At 32.7% G+C, this 20,071-nt stretch overlaps 2 protein-coding genes across 6 annotated transcripts in view; one reads left to right on the forward strand and one right to left on the reverse strand.

The window, feature by feature from the left end:
* LOC108689263 (brahma-associated protein of 60 kDa) overlaps positions 1 to 369 on the reverse strand; it is a 3,962-nt gene extending 3,593 nt beyond the window's left edge. For 2 of the 3 annotated variants that reach the window (XM_018195975.1, XM_018195973.1), the window contains exon 1: positions 253 to 369. The gene's annotated coding sequence lies outside the window, so the exon portion shown is untranslated. Of the gene's footprint in view, positions 1 to 3; positions 41 to 252 lie in introns of those variants that run through there. The other variant, XM_018195974.1, reaches the window with a different exon arrangement.
* Positions 370 to 1,661: 1,292 nt separating this feature from the next.
* LOC108689170 (uncharacterized serine-rich protein C215.13-like) lies at positions 1,662 to 8,437 on the forward strand. 3 transcript variants are annotated; one of them, XM_018195823.1, is made up of 6 exons: positions 1,662 to 1,751; positions 2,383 to 2,537; positions 3,608 to 3,839; positions 6,042 to 7,096; positions 7,205 to 7,506; positions 8,230 to 8,437. In XM_018195823.1, exons 1-6 carry the CDS (start codon positions 1,682 to 1,684, stop codon positions 8,300 to 8,302), a joined length of 1,887 nt encoding a protein of 628 aa, XP_018051312.1. In that variant the 5' UTR covers positions 1,662 to 1,681; the 3' UTR covers positions 8,303 to 8,437. The 3 variants fall into 3 exon arrangements, with proteins under 3 accessions (XP_018051312.1, XP_018051314.1, XP_018051313.1); XM_018195825.1 differs by having other exon boundaries at positions 6,054 to 7,096; XM_018195824.1 differs by having other exon boundaries at positions 2,392 to 2,537.
* The last annotated feature ends 11,634 nt before the right edge of the window (positions 8,438 to 20,071 follow it).

Here is a 20,071-nt window from a genome sequence, read left to right on the forward strand (position 1 = left end):
AACCTAATGTTACATATTGATTGCAGCGATTGAATGAATTTGTACACTAGAAAAAAGAAAAGATAAATGAATTATTTGAGAAAAATACCGAATATGTAGTCGTTCCTGAAGATTCGCGATCAACGAATTTCAAGAGAAATAATAAAACAAAGTTTCGCGCTTTCTACTGAAGAATATACAAGGTAATTCAATAAACATTATTTACAAAGCTTATTTATAACAAGTATCGTTAAATAACTTCGTAATGCTTACAATTAGTGTTTAAGCTTTATGTTGATTATGCTTTATTCCATTTCTTGATCTTCAGTATAAAGATGAAGGCATCCCGCTTTCCCTTCACTATTCTAGGACACAATGAACTATAGACAACACTTGACAACGTACAAAATGGTTGCGTTCAGCAGACTAAAGGTGCATTTACAAGCACGCGTTTAGTCAGGTTCACACCTTGACGAAAAAATGGAAATATTTTTTAATATTTTTGTGATAGTGAGCTAGTTTCCACCGAAGGATCACACTATCACAAAGGGGAGGGTAGGTTTAAACCGAATTGAGAATGTAAGAATCAACCAACTACAGTCAAGCATTCCCCTATTAGGCCTCCCCCTTGACGGAAAAACGAAAGCGGGAAGCTAATCAGAACTCGCGGAAAGACAAAAACAGACGAAATGTACCGCCTACTACTATTGCGAGTTCCGATTGGCTTCCGCTTTTCCGCTTTTCTGTCAAGGTGTAAACCGGCCTTACAGTCAAACGACAGGGGAATGCTCGATTGTAATTGGTTGGTTCTTCATTGTGACTTGGATTAAATCCTCAGTAGAAACTAGGCCATTGACATAAATTGGTTGCGCTTCTCTGATAAATCTACTAATCTAGGACTCTAGACTCCTCGAGTATCATCGAAAGAAACCATCATCAGTAGATAAAGTAAATTGCTTTAAAACCGCGAGTCTGTAAAATAGATAAATCGTTTTACAGTTTCCATTTAAGAGTGACGTCATTGTCGCTGTAACATTTCTGATTTCGCTCAATTCGCTCGCAGCTCGTAGCGCAAGAAAATCAGTGCAGCAGACTTGCTGAATGCAGATTGTGGTGTTGCGACGGTCGGTCTATTTGTTAATCGGTCATTTTGAGAGTTGATTCTGTGGAATCTGATCAAGTCTGGAATCGTTCAAGATGATTGAGGATCACCTGTGGTGCAATTGAAAATGTAAAAGGGATGATTCGTGTCGACGCGTGATGCGAGTCGAATTCGGCGCGGTGTATGTCAATCACAATGTCAATAATGGCGCGAGAAGTATGGTTGTATTGGTAGTAATGATAGTTGCTAGGCAGCAAGGCCAGCCACTGCCAGTAGTACCAGTTCTGATTGCAGCGCGCGCGCGCAAATTTCCCCGCGGTGGCGATCGTGCGGATCGTGCCCATGCCCATATCCATGGTCGTCGTGCTTGCGGTGTTGAGTAAGTTGAGTTGAGTGTTGAGTTCAGTGTTGAGATCAGTTGCAGTTGAGGATGCGACGAGATTGTCGATCTGGTACACACGCGACGATACGACATTCCGTCGTGTGACGCCAATCGAAACCCGACGGGATCATCGTCGCTAACGTCGAGGAGGGAATTTGGGAGGAAGGATTTTGTGGAACGGAGACACGCCAGAGCTAAGATGAGATAACAGATGCAGAATGAGACGCAGCAGCAGCGGTAACCTATTCAGTTACGCGGTCCTCACCTTCACCCTCACTCGCCTCAAGGGTAAGTTCATTTGTCACGGACGCGCGTGTTGCGTCTTTTATTTTTATAGCACCATCGATTACCCGAGGGTGCCGCCATCACCATCATCACCACCACCACCACACCACTGCCGCCGCTGCTGCATATTGTGTCCTGCGTGTGTCTCGCGCTTCAAAGTCGAATTCTTAAGAGCTGTCAAGAGTGTCAGGAAAAATGAGGCAGCTTCTATATAACGTCCACATGCATATAACTTGGCGCGTGTAATGCGCCAAGTGCATGTGTGTGTCTGTGATATTTTCAGATATATATTGGGGTTATTTAACTTTATTTACATTTAATTTTATTTAATTCAGTCAAATTGAATTCAGATTAAATTGTATAGAACGTGACACGAGATAAAAATAATCTTTCAAATAAAAAAATGGAGTAAAACTGGCAATTTATGTAGTAAATTATAATTTTATTTGTATAATTAGTCTTAAGTATAATTAAAGTCTTCAAAAATTTAAAAAAAAAGAGAGTAGCGTAAGAAATATATATAAAATGATTAATAAGTAAATAATTTTGTTAGGGAACTGCTAATTTTTGCTGTTTACATTTTATTTCTTTTTTTTCCCTTTGGATGATAACAAGTATGGATTAATATTTATAGTACATGCAGAAGGTGGAGTTGCTTGTAAAGATCAACATGGACACTCTTACGAAAGCGGCTATCATTATATTCCTGGACCTGAACCATGTACCTTCTGTGTTTGTGATAATGGCAATCCAAAGTGGTGTAAAGCATTCATTTGTAAATTTCTCGAGGTACGTAATGTCAACAGTCCAATAATCAAGTAATTGGAATATATAATAATTTTTATTTCAACTTCAGTTTAACCTTTAAGTGAGTAATTGGGGGGATGTTCAGAACATCCCAAATAGATTTTAGTTTTACAGTTATGTTTTTTAATAGTACATTTATAAAGTTAAATTTACATTATTTATATTATTATAAGATAGAGGATTGTAAAAATAATTAATTTTAAGATTTCTGGATAATTCTATTTATTTTTTTTTTCCAGAAACAAAATTTTATGTAGAGTACAATAATTATCTATCTACTTAAAGGTTAACAATGTGTTTCAAGACTGACAATAATTGGCATATAACTTGTAGAACTAGGTAAACTTTGGAATAAACTTTCGATTAACCACTTCTTCTCCAATCTGTCTTCTTCAAAACTTGATTCATATTTTTTATCGCTGAATACATCTGAAAGAATTTTTTGTTGATCAAACAAGTCGCCATCTTGAAAAGTATATAAAAAAAATAAGAAACAATGCCTATACTGGTCAAAGCTGGAATCTTAAATGTTTTAACTAATTCCATATGAATTCATGTACCACATTTGTAGTCTCTCGCGCGCCGAATTGGTTTTTCGTACTCAACTAAACTGCTACAATAATGCCACAAATTAAATTGGCATTCAATTTAATTTCAATTTCAATTTCATATTTAATTGACTTCATTTTAAGGAGATTTTAATGTACTGTGTGAAAATCTGTAAATATTGCAACAAATATTATCTCCGCTGGAAAATATAAGATTTTAAAGAGATCAGAAAGGGGATAGCTAATCTAAAAGTTTACCGAATAACTACTGTCCAAAATCTAAAATGAATGAGTGACTTTGGTGCCACTAAAAATAAAAATCAGTGTATTATTATTAAAAAGCAATAAATATTCGCTGATGATTAGTTAAAAGTTAGCACTCAAGTTAATAATAATACACAATATTACTTTTAAAAAGTAAAAATGAAACTGCTTGTAACTGGTAATAAGGTAAAAAAAAGCAGTTTAAAGATTTATATAATAAATTTACTTTTTGTATAATAGGAGAATTGCAAGTCTTTTCGGCGAGGTAATACTTGCTGCGAGTTTATTTGCCTGGACGACACATTGTCGTCAATTTCTAATGACAAAGCTGACGAAGCGGAGACTAATGCAATAGATGGAAACGCAAATTATGATATAGGTCTACGATCGGTTGCCAGTTTTGTAACAGCAATATTTTCACTAAGTCTGTTATTTTTTCTGATACATCGTCTACGCCAACGTAAGATACAAGGTAATGCTTCATCAGATAGGCTAATTTAAATCTATGACGACAGATTTTTAGAAATTTCTGTGAGAAATAATGATGCATGTATCACAATTAGAATACAAATATACGCAATACGATTCATAATTTCTGAAACAAAACTTATAAATAAAATAAAGAATATACAAAAATATTTTAAACATTTGATACTTAAAAAAGAATTCTTTACGATTAATACTTTCCTCTGGGAGATTTTTACTCTTTGTTGAAACCTTTTATTTCCCTCTTTGATTGATCACAGATCATAGCGGTTTGAATTTAGAGTAGATAATTTTACTTACTTAATTCATCTGACTTGTAATTTTCCCGATAGGCGATATTCATTAATTCAAAGTTAGATCTTATACTTAAAATAAGATGACCAAATGTGAACATGACAGACAGTGCACATTGGTTTATCATGCCAGACACCTCGGGTTTCGATCCTAATAAGAAATATTTATAAAATATTGATATATATCATGTACTTTCTCGGGAAAGCTGACAATTTCCCGTGAGTATTCCCACAGAAATACCGCTTGAAAAATTCGCCATTCGGAAGCATTAAAACTACAGGTCTCATATGCTTATAGCAATTAAATAATCAGCATGTGTGCATTATGAGCATTTGAAAGAGGTGTAACTACTTCTATATATATTATCTACTATACTGTTAACTCCTTAGGACAAGCTTATGTGAAATGTTACGATGGTTCTACATCACAAATTAACCCGAAGGAATACAATATGGCAGTGTCGCGCGACGTTCTGCATCAGCTGTACATACACATGCCCTTAGTATTGTACATAAATGTAATTTTAATTTTGTGAAAAATTGTTTTTTTTTTTTTTTTCCGAAAGTTTAAGAAAAAAGTAAAGATAATTGAATATTAGTAGACGTGTATAAAAGATGCGATCCTATTCAATTCCTTCTAGAATTGTAAAGGAATTAAAAAGCTATTAACTCACATAGTTATTGTGCAAAATTTAATTTATTTATAAATTATATAATACAAACGTTCAACTTTTTTTGTTTTCAGTACAATAAAATATAAACAGTTTTAATACTGTTAAATTAGGTCAAAATATATCTGTCAAAATAGGTGTGTATGTGATATGTGCGCATTACGTCACGCGGTCACGTGGAACAGTTTTCGACGCATGCGTATAATGCAACGTCAAAATTGGAGATAACGGTTTCAAACGAGTTAGTAGTCTAGTAGTATATATGTATAGAATGTCACAGAATGACTGCCAAATATTTTGTGTTGATAGAGCAAATTAAACTGAGTCGAAAAGTCCTACTTTTGTAATTTTCGCAATAATTAACAAAATATTAATTACTAAAAATCGCTGAATATTGGTTTTCAATCATTTTTTATTCAAGTACTATCAACTATATAGAAAAACAGCAAATGGCAAAAACATTGATTTCTTCTTATAGAGCTCTAAGAAGTGTTTTAGTACTACATTTTCTTATTGGCAATTATTTTTATCAACATGAAATTTAATATCATGCAATTTAACATCATGCAGTTATAACATCGTGATCATTTTTCATTAACTGTTCTTACATTCCGAACTGTCTTATCGTTCATGAGTGAAAGTGATTCTGCATTCGTCGTACGAGGGTAAGACATTACTTAAGAAGTGTAGTTCTTAAAATAAGAACCGACTACGAATACCAATCAGAGCATCCATATTAGCTTAAGACATTATTTAAGATGGTCATAAAAATCAATATCTCTCTTATCTCTTTGATATTGGAGTTGTAATTAATAAATCAAAGATTTGATATTCCAGAAATTCAAGCTGTAGTGGCTGTGACGATCAAATGAAAATGATTATAAAAGAAGAGTATTTAACAGCGATTGAAAATAAAAGCAGAACGTAATTGTAAAGGATTCTATACATACTTTTAAAACTCGTAAAACTTATTTAATATGTTCTTTATATCATTTTTCTTATGTACTATAGTGTGTAATTAATAGCGTTTCATTGGCAGAATTAGTGCGCAGTCAGTGTACCTTAAAATCGTTGTACACAAATCGACTTAAAGTATGTTTAATAAAAATATATTTATGTGCTGTGTCTTGAGTGCGCATCAGTTTTGCTACTGAAAAACAGTATAAGTGTGAAAGTTTTTTCACAAATATGACAATGTAAAAATGTATATATGTTGTGTATTAGTTTGTGTGGCAGGTCGAGAAAACAGACAACTTGGAGAGGACCAAAGAAATTTAGGTAACATGGGATACTTGGAGAGAGGCGGATTATCTCACGGAGTTCCCATGGACGACATACCTTGCGGAACAGGTTACTCATTATGGAAACCACCTGGCAGTAATTACTTTCCACGTGGTGAGGCACCTCCGCCTTATGAGGAAGCGATCGCGGCTGCGAGAGCGGAACAAGCATTGTTATCAATTAATCCGCACGCGTTGCTGTCAATGAACTTCTCGGACAATTACATGCCAAATTCTAACAATCATGCGAGCGTGGCGGTAGTCACGGACACGCAAAATGATTTGACCGCAAACACGCAGGCATCATCTAATGATAGTAACATACACACGCCCTTGATGTCTTCGTCAAATAGATTGCTGTCTAGTCCCAGCGCATATGCTGGTGGTTATCGACCAATAAGCCAAAGCAGCGCATCGTCCACCATTGGTCTGAATACGAGCACTTCCACCGCGAGTTTCACAATAGGGACAAACACGTACGAGAATCTACCGGTCTCGTCGATCGCTATGACGAGTTTTAATGATAGTCAACATTCCGCAGTGACAAGCACTAGTACGCAGCCGTTACTACCGATATCGCATTCCACTATACCTAAGAACTATCGCCAGCACACAACGATGTTTCCGCGGCAGAGCGGCGGCGATGGCGACAGCGGCGGTGCGTTTACAATATCGGCGACTCTGTCGAATTCCGACGTATCCTCCCATCGTACAATTCCGCGAACATTGACGTGCGTCGCTAGCAGAGCAAAGGATGTTTTAACTGATTGCTCAGCGAGGGACTATCTCCGTTTGTCGCCGAACAGCATTGCGGCGCCTCAAAGCCTGTCGCGTCCTATACAGCTGTCCGCAGCCGCAGTCACAGCTCCGGGCAATTACAAAAGTACCAAAAACTCGGACTCGTTTTACACGGATGCTCCTGTGGCGTCCAGTTTAACGCAATCGGAAACATACACCACAAATACAGCAAATGTATCCGAGCGGATTCGGGAATACACGGTAAAAATATACAATTCATCGTTGTATAAATTATATTTACATTACTAATTTATCGTCATGTAAAGACATTTACGTTACTAATTGTCATACTTTTCTTTTCTAACGCAGCCTTCGCTAAGCATAGCTAACGAAATCAATGCAAGTGGCAGCTTCGAGTCAGTGACGTGTACTTGCAGTATACAAGCGTTACCCACTTTGCACGATGACACGGACGATTATCGAAGCGAATGCGAGAACTGTAAGAGCGCGACGGGTTCTCGTTATTATTTAGATAACGAAGATGAACTCGTTACATCACTTCACGAAACCATGACGTTGCACAGAAGACCGGACGAAGCAACATCAAGTGTTACGCCACAGTATTATAGAACTTCACTTACACTGCCGACGAGTACACGCCAACGTACAAGGTAGACATTCTATCAATCTAATATTTTTAGAATCATTAGAGCTATAAATAACTTTTTTTTTATATTTTTGTCAAGTAAAAATATACACTATTGTAACAAAAAATAAGGAATACTTTCGAAATACTCAAAATTGCATAATTTTCAGACCGTTGAAACTTAACTTATTGTTAATGAAAAATTATCGCAGACAAATAATTGAAATAGTATTTTGAAGTTTGAGATTTGTATTTTAGCATGTGTTTAATCATTTTTTGAAAACTATTTTCACAGTTTTGTATCTTAAAAAAGATTACATTTGTTTTTTTAAATTATACTCAACACTATGCAGCTTGATAAAAAGATATTTCTTCAAAAAAAAAAAATTAAAACATATACACAAAAAAGTACATAGTTTCCTCTCTACAATTCCTTTTTTAAATTTTTTCTTACGATTTTTTTTAAAATCGAACTAGGCAACTTTGAACCTACATTTTCTACAATTGATGTTGAAACTTGACAAAAAATCATCGCATATAAAAAATTAAAAGAGCAGTTTAATTTGTATTCGAAATTTGTGTTTTAATGTTTTCGTTTTGATTCTTTGTTTGCAATAAGTTTTTACCGAGTTTCAGCGATCTGAAAATTGCGAGCGTTCCTTAGCTTTTGTAAATAGTATACTTGTTGATGGTTTATCACAAATACAAAATTTTAGTAGATGAATCTTTAAAGTGTCTTTATATCTAGGATTACCGGAGCTCGTGAAAATTGGTTCAATACCATGCCAGAAAGTTCTAGCGGTTCTTCGGACGAAAATTAAGTATTTCGAAAAAAAAAAAAATAGAGGAAAATGTTCAAGCGCGCAAACAAAATTATACATGCACACACGAAACATACGTATAGTATGTATATAACTATTAAAAAAATTGTACCTATACAGAGTGTCCTAAAATTATCAAACTTCTCCTTTTAAATAAGACTGTCGGTTGGTTAATTGTTTAATTATTTTAGCGCTATGTTTTCAGTTCAAGATCAAATAGACCAGACTTGTTATATTTAACGCTATGTAAGGATAATTTTGTTCAAAAATTTTTTTATTTCTTTTGCTGATTTTATAATGTCGGCAGTTTGTAATCCTAGAAGTTGGCTACTGGCCAATTTCACTGATTCATCGATTTCAATCAATCACGACTCACCAACTATTCTTTGAGGCTGTATCAAACTACCGATTCTGCTGTCCCGATTCTGACTGTCGATTTCAGTTGATCGATCACACTTGTCGATGCCAACGATTGCCATCGATTGACTCAATTGTATAGAAGAGTAAAATTAATAAAACGCGAGAGTATCGCAAATCTCGGACGAATTATGTCGAAATATAATACCTAGGCTAAAAATCGAGATATAATACTGGCTAAGTTTCATGTTTTAAGGTAATCCGGCTGAGAGATTCGTAGAACTGAAGTCTTTCTCGATTTTCACTTATTAATAATATTTCCGTATTGCGACGCCAATTTCTTTTTGATGCCATCTTTCCCAACTGTTTTTTTCTACGGATATTTACGAATTACCTTATACAATCGCCAAATTATCACGTGATTAAGTCTTGTATTTCTATTAATTATGATTTTGAATTGTTAACGACTCGAAAAATAGACTCGAATGTAAACACGAGTTGGCCGATCCAGTCAGTCGGTGCCTCATTATGATTGGTTTGCTGAGGATCAGCTTGCAGAGTCGATAGTCTGATACGGGCTTTAAACTCGCTTTCAACTCACCGATTACAAACTATCGACTCATTATAGAATTAGCATTTGACATGGCTTAAGTCTTTTAAAATTCTTAGCTTCTTTACTCTTTCCATACAATATTTAAAAATATCTATAAGTTTTTGGGACATCCTCTATAGTGTACGTCGTAATGATTATCATCGTACATACATGATTATCATCATAATCATCACTATTATTGTCGTTATCATTAGATAGCAGAAGCGCGTGAGGATTTACTATGAGCAGAGCAAATCCTTGTCCGAGATACATTAAGGGGATTCTAAAGTGAAGCTCGATTCCGACAAAATCGCTATTTTATTGCGATAAAATACGACACATCGACATATCTTTATATACTACATTAATATCTCACGCACACATACATAAATTTTCGTAAAACAATAGTATTTTAATTAAACATCTAAGTCTAATTTTAAGAACTTCGCGTTGTTTGTTCGTAAACTACTAGTCTGTGGACCACAATTCCGTAAGTACAAATTGCAAAGCTTTTATCAAGCAAATATTATGATATTGACAGCTTTGACGCCATATTGGACTAAGCAATGGTAAATATTTCAATTTAAACTATTTTTTTCATTCTTAATATAGACTCTACTTTGCAAACACATATTAATGTGTATATTTTAATCTTGGAAAAGGATTTTTAAATCTGTAAAAGAAGAAAAAAATAATTATACAAAAATTAGTGTGTATAGTCGGTAATACTGACTTTAGGATCCCCTTGAGACGGATTAGTGAGAAAATTTGTAGTGAAACATCACAATCCTTTGCATCAAATATGATCGACCGTTACTATCATCATTATTACATAATCATCGTCGCATTTATCATAACAATAACTTTGCGAATTTATTTTATCTGCCAAATAAAAATAATACATGTCACGCGCGCGCGCAAAGGATTATACAGATTTTAATGATAGATCTTTATTGTGTAAAAAGTAGAATAAATTCATATCTGTATATGTATATGATATTAGAATAATCATAAAAATATGAATCATGAAACTCTTTCTTTCATGAAATATCTAAAAAAAAGTGCGAGATTTTTGTTATAGTCCCTGGTCATATTAGACGCATGAATAGATTCATCTTGAATGGTCGAAAATGATGATAGCTATTTTTATTTTTCATATCTAAAGTACTATTTTATATTTGGATATTCTCAATAAAACATAATTTTATTAATATTAATTATTTATTTTTATAAAAACATATGTATGTTTTTTAAGTATCTTGTCAAATCAATAATGAGATTATTAATTAGCCAAAAAGAGCTTACGTGAATATTGATGCGCAATGTTGATTTATTAAAATCATTTAATTAACAAATTAAAATAGCAAACGTTTCGAATTTTTGGTTCTCCTTAGTGTTATAATTCATATTACAATAATACCAATTAAAAACCCACACAATACGTGGGGGAGAACGTTCGGACATCCGATTTATGTTCTCAAATATTTTATTTTTTTTTATGTCCCTATGTTTCAGGATATTCCAAGGCTGTATTTTGTACATCTTGTTATGACCCCAAATTAAATCTACCATCGCAAATTGTATGCTACATATTATGTTGGTGTAATCATACTCGAGCAGTAGCTGAGTGTGCCGATGTATGATTTGCCGCTATTAATATCCGCGAATGCTCTTTTTGGTTATTAATTATCTCATTATTAGATTGATTCTTAGAGCTGATATACGCATTCTTTAATTTTATTAATTATCTTGTGAAATCACTATTCGAAGCTATTAGTTTTAATTACATGGGCGGCGACTCCAATATGCATTGGTGTATTTGTGATATGATTGGTATGGAATATTCCATACACTGAACGATTCAGTGTATGGAATTCCGTACATTAAATTTCATATCTGTATGATATTTGATCGGGGAGAAATTTAGAAATTAGAAATTGTAATTTAGAAATTACAAACAGAAAAATGCCACTGCATTGCTCGAAGGATATAGTGCAATTTTTGACATGACAATCACGAGATCAGAGATCTTGTATAAGAATGAGTAAAATTTATTCGCATTCTTTTAACGATTCTTACATCAACTTGTTCGAATGAAAGTTCATTTTCTTATTTAAGACATTTAAAAAATTATCTTCGATCGACATTGAGACAAAAACGTTTAAATTATATTGCGACATTGTACATTTATTGAGAGATGATTGATACGTTAAATATGGAGGAGCTCATTAATAATTTTATTAAAAAAAAAATAAAATTAGAGCGGCTACTTTTGCCATGTAGAAAAGATATGTATGAGGAAATATATTTATCCCCCCCCCCCTCCCCCTCCTCTCCTCTCCCTCAATCTATCCTCGGGAACTTCATACATTGAAAAATTTTACTTCGCCGCCCCTGTAATTAATTATAATAGTAATGTCCTATATGTAATGTTTAAATTAAAGTTCTCTATACAAATAAGTAAAACGAAATTCCTATAATAGAAGCAGAAAAATATTTGCGCTTTTTTTAATGTTATCTCTATGAACTGCTAACAGGTTCATAGATAGTTTTTAGGCTCTGCACCAATAGAGAAAATATTAGGAATAAAAATAAATATTAAGATTTTAACTTATCAAAACCACTTATATCAGAATATATAGTTTTTGATAAGATTGAAATCTTAATATTTATTTCTATTTCTAATATTTCCTCTATGTGCAAGATTTTATGCATTTGTAAATATTAAGTAAATTATAATAAATGTATCTACTTTATAGACAATTATTTTCTTTACATATTTTTGTCAATTATAATAATGATAGATGGGTCATAAATCATAATATAAGTTTAATTCTTGGAAGTCAATTGTAAAAAAATATGCGTAATAATATAACCAAGGACTATATAATAAATTATGTTACTATATAATAAATTATGATCATATGTTTGATGATATAAGTTGCCTATGGTTGTCTATGCACTGAATATTAAGGGACTGCAAATGAAAGGAACAGGGAACAGAATAAGATCTATTTTAATCTATCTGAAATCATGTACTGTAGAATACACATTTTTTGATAGATTGAAATTCTTCGAGGCCGAAACATAGATCTTTACATAACGCATAATGCATAATAAAACATAAGAAAATTAATCATTTAGAGTTTTATTGTGTGGAAAATAAGGAAATGAAAGACTTCGATCGATTTATTTTCTTACACATTATGTAAGACTCTTATGTTTCCATCCTTATTCACTGTTCCCTATTCCTTGATTGTGCGCCTTGTGCGCAGCCCCTAAATCTCGAAACATAATAGATGTAGTAAGCTTTAAGTCTTAAGGAATTAATCAATCACAGATTAGTCAATTTCTTAGCTTAAGGCTTTCTACACCTATTGCGTTCCAAGATTAAGGACCTAAGCTCAAGATGACCATTACTGAATCGTGGAACGTAAATTGTAGGTCAATATATAATGACCGGCTGTGTTCAGCAGATTCAATAGTTAAGTGAGCGCTCGTTGCTATTAATGTATTCTTCTAAGATCTAAAATTCTGATTGGATGATCTAAAAGAATATACTAATAACAGCAAACGCTCATTCAATTGTTGAGTCTGCTGAATGCAGCCAATGTTTTGGCGTGTAAAAATTTACTGAAAATCTATAGTTACAGTTATAGGTTTTTCTTATGTTACATGTTATAGATTTTTAGTATTGGCTGTAAATTTTGGAACACAGACTACAATTTATATATACCATTAGCATACATAATAGCATATATAATTATTTCAAAACGTTGGATGCATTTAATACTACAATCGTTCACTAACGTTTTACTTGGCACTCACATATCGCTTACAAGTATTATTAGTCCTTGTTTAATATTTAATAAACAACAGGAATGAAATGATTCTGTGAGAGCATCAAGCGTTGGAACCTGAACACTCAGTAAGTTCTTGCATCTGGATTGACGTATTTCATTAGATCTAAAAAAAATATAGATCAAACATATGCACGAGTTCACTGAAGTTCACGTTTAGTGAACGGTAATTGTACTGAATGCATCCATTACGTTTACTTATACTACAATTTGCGTTTCTCGACTCTAATGGACATCTTTGTGCTCAGGTCCTAAGACTCCTGATTAGTCACCATCGACTATATTGAATCATAACGTCATAAGAAAGAAATGACACCTTGAAGTTTCTTGCATGCCTTTTTTAAATAAAGAAAATTCGAATAAAATAAAATAATAGATTGAAAATGAGCTACTCATAAGAGTAGCGAAGCTACTCTTATCTCCAGCTATCTTTATTCTTCATCTCTTACTTCCTTCTTGACAGTTAATAAATAATCGTAAAAAGCACGTGAAGTGAAAATAGGTCTATTATGCACTTCACATGCCTTTTACACTTATTTATTGACTGTTGGATGGGGAAAAGGGGGGAATAAGAATAACTTTAACCCATTTTTACAAGCGTTTCAAAGTGATCTCATTATTTTGTTTTATTTAAATTTGCTTTATTTAAAATAAATGCAAGAAACTTTACATGTTATTTCTCATGATTTATGATGTCATGATCAAATAGTCACGGCAACTAATCAAATAATCGCAGGAGCCTTAAGGATCCGCCGCAGCCGTGAGTGAATTTTTATGAATGTGAGTTGAGACCCGACACTCCCGGGGATAATTGGAGTACATTATACCATTGTTGCCGACCACTTCAATTGCGCGATATAAATATTCGAATGTTTAATCTATTATAATTTTATAATTTATAGTTTTAATTTATAGATTTGTAGATACTAGTATAAAACGCAGCAATATTGTATTTCTGTCAAATCATTTTCTTATTTATACATGCTACGATATTAGGTGGTAAACTTAATTCCTGCTGCTCGCTACTAGAGGATATCGACTCCAACGCTGACGAGTTTCGATGTGAAATTATATGTGTTTTGTTAGACATTGCTGAAAGTGATTTAATCATTTACAAGAGATTTCTCGACACTAAAGAGATTTTCCAATCGATTGAAAATGAACCACGATAAACTATTTTTTTGACATGTGCTTCTTCACTATTTCGACTTCAAGGAAACCGCAGCTGAAACGCATCGCTTATTATTCGAAGTGTATGGTGATGAAACTCCATCGAAAAGAACATGGTAGAGTTTGATTTAATGCTTTCGAAATGGATTTTTACGTGAAAGATAAAGAACGTCCCGGATAACCGAAAAATTTGAAGATGTCAAGCAGCAAAAATTGCTCGATGAGAATTCAGCTCAAACATTTTTAGAGTTATCGAAAGCGTTAAATGTTACTCCAATGGCTGTCTCAAATGCTCAATGCTATGAGAAAAATTTTGGAGACGAAAAAATGGCAGGAAAAATTTACTACTTAATATTTTCTGGCTATAATATTGTCTGATAGGATAAGTATTAAGATGAAAAAATGTTTCTTCATTCAATTTTGTATAAAATTTTATTAAAGCTTTGATTAAAAGGATCGATTTTAATCGAAAGGACGATTTTAATCGAAAATCAGAAAGATTGATGGATAAGTGATAACTGGCTTTTCATCAAATTTTTGATATGGAAAACTTGTTTCGCATTCATCAGAATATGGATAGAAATCAAAGAAGCGACTTAAGCTTTATTGTATCGTGTAGATATATGTAAAAAAAAAGAATATAATTCGGCATTTGTAAGGTTGTGTTCAAGTCGGAAATAAAAAATAATAAAGAAGGGAAGTGCCAAAGTGTTCACGTTAGATGAATAAACGGAAGTGAAATTGTGATATTTTAATTATGAATTGTCTATAATTCAACTAGAAAGAAAGATACGTATAAATACGTATGAGAGAGAGAGAGAGAGAGAGAGAGAGAGAGAGAGAGAGAGAGTGTGAGTGAGTGAGTGAGTGAGTGAGTGAGTGAGTGAGTGAGTGAGTGAGTGAGTGAGTGAGTGAGTGAGTATGAGAGTGAATGAGTGAGTGAGCGAGAAAAAGAGAGGAGAGAGAGAGAGAGAGAGAGAGAGAGAGAGAGAGAGAGAGAGAGAGCAGAAGCTGTGTTTTGTTTTAGCATTTTATGTATTTTCAGTATTTTCTTTTAAATTAAGAGATGGATGGAGAAATGAACATTTATTTCAGTCGCAGTATTTATGTAGTCTCTCGATGATTCACAATATGACGACCGAACCATAATACTTCGTGATTATAATATTGAACTCCTTTAAGCTTCTTGAAACCTCTTGTAACTTATCTTATTCATGATACTGTGAAATACAAATGATTAGCAAATAAATCTTTTCTTCTGAATATTGCCTATAGTATTGTCTGCACATTTCCCATTCTCATATTTGTTTCTGTCTCACATCTGACGTATGTATAATATATCAAATACCTAATTTATTCGAATATTTAAGTCTTTGTCCCATCTTCTGAATAAACTATGTGATAAACCTACTGGATAAACAAAAAGTAAAAGAGAACATAAGAGAATAAGACCATGATTACTCATAATCTGAATCAAAAATTGATGTTGAGCACGAGTCCGACTATATCATCAAATTGTGGATATAAAGATAATATGCATGTATTTTATGTATATACTACTGAAAAATATTGAAAAATACACTATTGGAATGATTGCTGGCGCTAATTCGGCCTGATTGGCTATGATTGATATCTTAATATTCTCAATTTGAAATAGAATTTCAAATAAGCAAAAATGAATCAATCAATAGGTCCTCCATCACTCTTTTTTCTATATTTCCTGTAGATTTTCAAAGAACATTCTAAAGATGATCTGAGGATGTTTTACATCTTGAGACTGTCCCTTAATAAAGTACAATATGCTGTGCGGGCTTTATTTTTTATTTTTTTATTAATTATTATTTTTGGTACAATTTATTTTATTACATTTTTTTTCAAAATTTGATAAAATAAATTATTTATTACTTTAAATAATTACATTAATTTTTGACTTCTTTCTTATTTAATATTTTAAAGTTTAATATTTTAATATTTTAATATTTTAATATTTTAAAGTTTAATATTTTAAGTTTTCGGAACCTATTTTATATTTTTTATTTTAAATAATTCGTATATTATTTTTATCGAGCCGTGATCAGCATCATGCATACGTTTAAAAAATTTCTGAAACACAGAATAATTTACAGTAATAGTAGTGTCTTAAATTAATTTATTAACTGAAAAATTAAATAATGACTGACAAAATATTTAGTACTTTTAGCCAAAGTATTTAACACAAATTGTTTCGTTATTAAGAAAATTTGCACGTATCTTTATATATAAAAAAACATATGTATATAGAATATTTTATCAACTTTTACTTAAGAATAATTATTAAAAAGAACAATGAAAATTGAGACATAATTGGAATATCAAAAATACTCCACGGGAATAATTACGTTTAAAAGAACCATGCAAGTAATATAGGGTTGTGCCAGAGATGCCAGAAAGCAAAACGCGAAATATATGGCGGTATTCATTTGTCAAAATTAGGTAAAATAGGAATAATTATTATATTAATAAATTATATTAATAAATAAATCGTGAATATTTTTCATACGCAATAATTGGGTATTCGAACGCGACGAATAGCGAGGGGGAAGGTCACGCGGCGAATAGGGAGGGGGAGCCGTGTGGCGCGGTGATTGACTACGTCATCACTTTGGCATTCGCTCGGCGATCTCGGAGGGAGACGGACGTGTTTTACGATCGCTCTGGGTGTCGCATTAATTAATGGCAATTAGATATCTACGAACGCGAATTAAAGTTGCCTAAAACTAAGGGTTAATAGGTTGTATTGCACATTTTTTGCTTTATTTCTTAGATCATTACTCACATATACAGCTCATGAATATTTCAAATATTTCATGTGTTCTCAGATATACGGTAACTAACAATAAAAATGAGATTCTTATTGTTGGTCATTTACATGTCATTTACTCCGTATTCTTAATACGGGAAAAGTAACAGATAAATTATAAATCACAAAATTTAATTGTGAATTACAAAAAAGAGCAATAAAAATTGAGTTATAATGTTGGGATGTTACGTGAGCAATTATATAAGAAAAAACCACGCTAGTAAAAATCTTTTCTTCTTGCCTTTCGTGAACATATTGTAATATTGATAATACGAAATATTTAAAATTATAAAATAAACGTCAAATATATTTCTCTGTATCACAATATAATTATATATATCACATATATAATTAAATGATTCGCGTCGCTAAAACTAGATACATATAAGAAATAGTTTCATTAATCGGAGAACATTAAAAATGTTAAAAATATATTATTTTACTTCGTAATTTGCGTTTAACATTTCAACAGTTAAAACGGTTGGCGCGCGACCTTGGGATGGGGATGGCACGGGGTGACACGGAACGGCGCGTCATGTTTACGTTTACGCCTTTACGCATAGTTATCGCGCAGTTATTCTCTTACCAACATTCGTACAAGCAGGTAGTCAAGTCGCGTACGGCTCTTTCACATTACTTTTTGAAATCTTATCGCGAAGAATGTCAAATATAATACGAAATATTGTACTTTATGAATAATTAATACTAGTAATCGTATTAATATTCATAAAATACAACATTTCATATTATATCTAGCATTTTTTACGATTATTATATTATATGTCAAAAAGAAATGTGAAGAAGAGTGGCACGCGACACGGTTATTTATACGAACGGCATCATACGAGTCCTCATAAAAAAGCAACATTAATATGAATATTGCAATGCAAATAACGCAATTGCTACTTTCATAATTAATATAGTTAAATGATTTAATTAATTGTTTGTTTATGCATCTTTCGTGTGTTATACGATTCGTTTAAAAATTATACGTCACAAATTTTTTATTTGTTCTGAATTTATTTGATATTTATTTGAATTGCAGATGTGTGTTTAATATTCATTTCTAAAAGTTAACCGATTGCATAGTAATTGCATAATAATATAGATATAGTTATATATTACATTTTTCAGATTATCTTCCCTCTCACAGATACGACTTTGACATGATGGGAGGGCTCAGAGGACATGAAAAGAATGATTTTTCTCAAGTATCCAAAAATTTTCGGATCTATCTGAATGATATATCTAGATAAATTTTTAGATATTGAGTAAATCGTTTTCTTCGTGTAAAAATCCAACGGGGAAGCTAACGTATCTTCCTCGCCGATTTACTTGAAAATGAACGAACCGCAGCCGGTTCGTCGCGTCGCGCGTTTGCTTCGGGAGTGTCGTTCAAGTTATTGGACTCAAGTTATAGTCCGCGCGCGATTATAGTGCATTATTCGCGAGTGTTTTACGCGAGTGTCCTGTGCGTGAGGATGTCCTCCATCCAATCCTATTCTGAGAGGAGGAGGAGGTCTGGGAGACATCAGGCATCGGCGGAGCAACTTTGCGGTAAGTATTATTTTTTTACTTATGTAACATCGGTATCTTCTGTTAAATTTATTCTTGTAGTTCCATTTTAATGATTTAAAAATGATAATTAGAATAAAAGGATTATTTTAAAATTATTTTGAAACTTTATAAATATATGTATTTTTAAGAAAATGTATAACTATTTTTATAAATATAACTGAATGGTAAATTAAAAAATTCAATGCTTATAAAAATTATATATTTTAAATATTATATGATTTTATTTTCAAGAGAACTTTATTTATTGCATTTATTGCAGTAAATAATTTTTTGAAATATTGATTGATTTTTTACTCTGTATTTTTAATTTGGATTTCATATTCTTTTTATTACAGAGTCATCGTAGCGACGTTGCTGATATAACTCCGCTGTTGCGCATTGGATTGGTGAGTGATAAATTAATGTTTTTATTGGTGGTAATGGATATATGGTAATTTTATTAATTACTATACATCTATCGATGCATATGCATCAATTTATTAAAAAATATACGGATAATTGTATGTATAATATTCCATACATGCGTTGCCTTAAAATGGATCGATTTTCTCGTCAAATTTAATATGACCAATGTTTTTTTTTGGTGCATATTTAACGCATAACGCGTAAGAAAATGTACCAATCAATGTTCTTCGTTTCCTTCCTTTCCATGAAATAAAGAACTCTGATTGATTGGCTTTCTTATGTTTTATGCGTTATGCGTTATGCAAAAGTCTGTATCTTCCCTGCTTAAGCTTGTTTTCTTGAATTCGGGTGGGTGTATGGACGTTCGGGTGGGTATCGGAGAAAGATGCTGTCTCCAATTAAATCCTAATTGCATAATCCTAATAAATTAAACTTTTAATAAAATTCCTAAATAGTGAAAAAAACAATTGTGTGTCTGTATTACATTCACATTTTTAATGTAGTATAGGATAAAAGCGACTACTCATATGGAGGGAGAGTCGGCACGTTCTACCCTAACTGCATTCGCTTTTTCGTTTGTAAGCATAAATTAACTCCTTGTTGTAATTAAATCCTTGTTTAACATTTAATAAACAACCAGGATGAAACAACATTTAAAGCATTTGTATATAATATAGACATGAACCACATCTACTTTTGACGATTTTATCGACAGTGTCAGAAAGTGGATGTAGTTACGTAGTTCCCGAAACCGAAAATGGATGTATTGGCGATAATGTACGGGTGATTTCGATGGTAACAGAAAAAAGGTTGATTTGGCTAAAGCACTATAATATAGGTATCCATTTTTAGTCCCTTCCCCATTCTTTGTTCTCTTCGATCTTCTTAGCTTAGCGGCGGAATGGAGAAAGAGAGAGACAGAGAGAGAGAGAGAGAGAGAGAGAGAGAGAGAGAGAGAGAGAGAGAGA

This window comes from Atta colombica, unplaced genomic scaffold (assembly GCF_001594045.1).
Source record: "Atta colombica isolate Treedump-2 unplaced genomic scaffold, Acol1.0 scaffold261, whole genome shotgun sequence".
Classification (NCBI taxonomy): Eukaryota; Metazoa; Arthropoda; class Insecta; order Hymenoptera; family Formicidae; genus Atta; species Atta colombica.

Coding starts and splice junctions, on each gene's coding strand:
- LOC108689170 (XM_018195823.1), top strand. CDS start 1,682: ATGAGACGCAGCAGCAGCGGTAACCTATTCAGTTACGCGGTCCTCACC. Junction 1,752..2,382: donor CACCCTCACTCGCCTCAAGG/GTAAGTTCATTT, acceptor TAATATTTATAG/TACATGCAGAAGGTGGAGTT. Junction 7,507..8,229: donor AGTACACGCCAACGTACAAG/GTAGACATTCTA, acceptor CTTTATATCTAG/GATTACCGGAGCTCGTGAAA.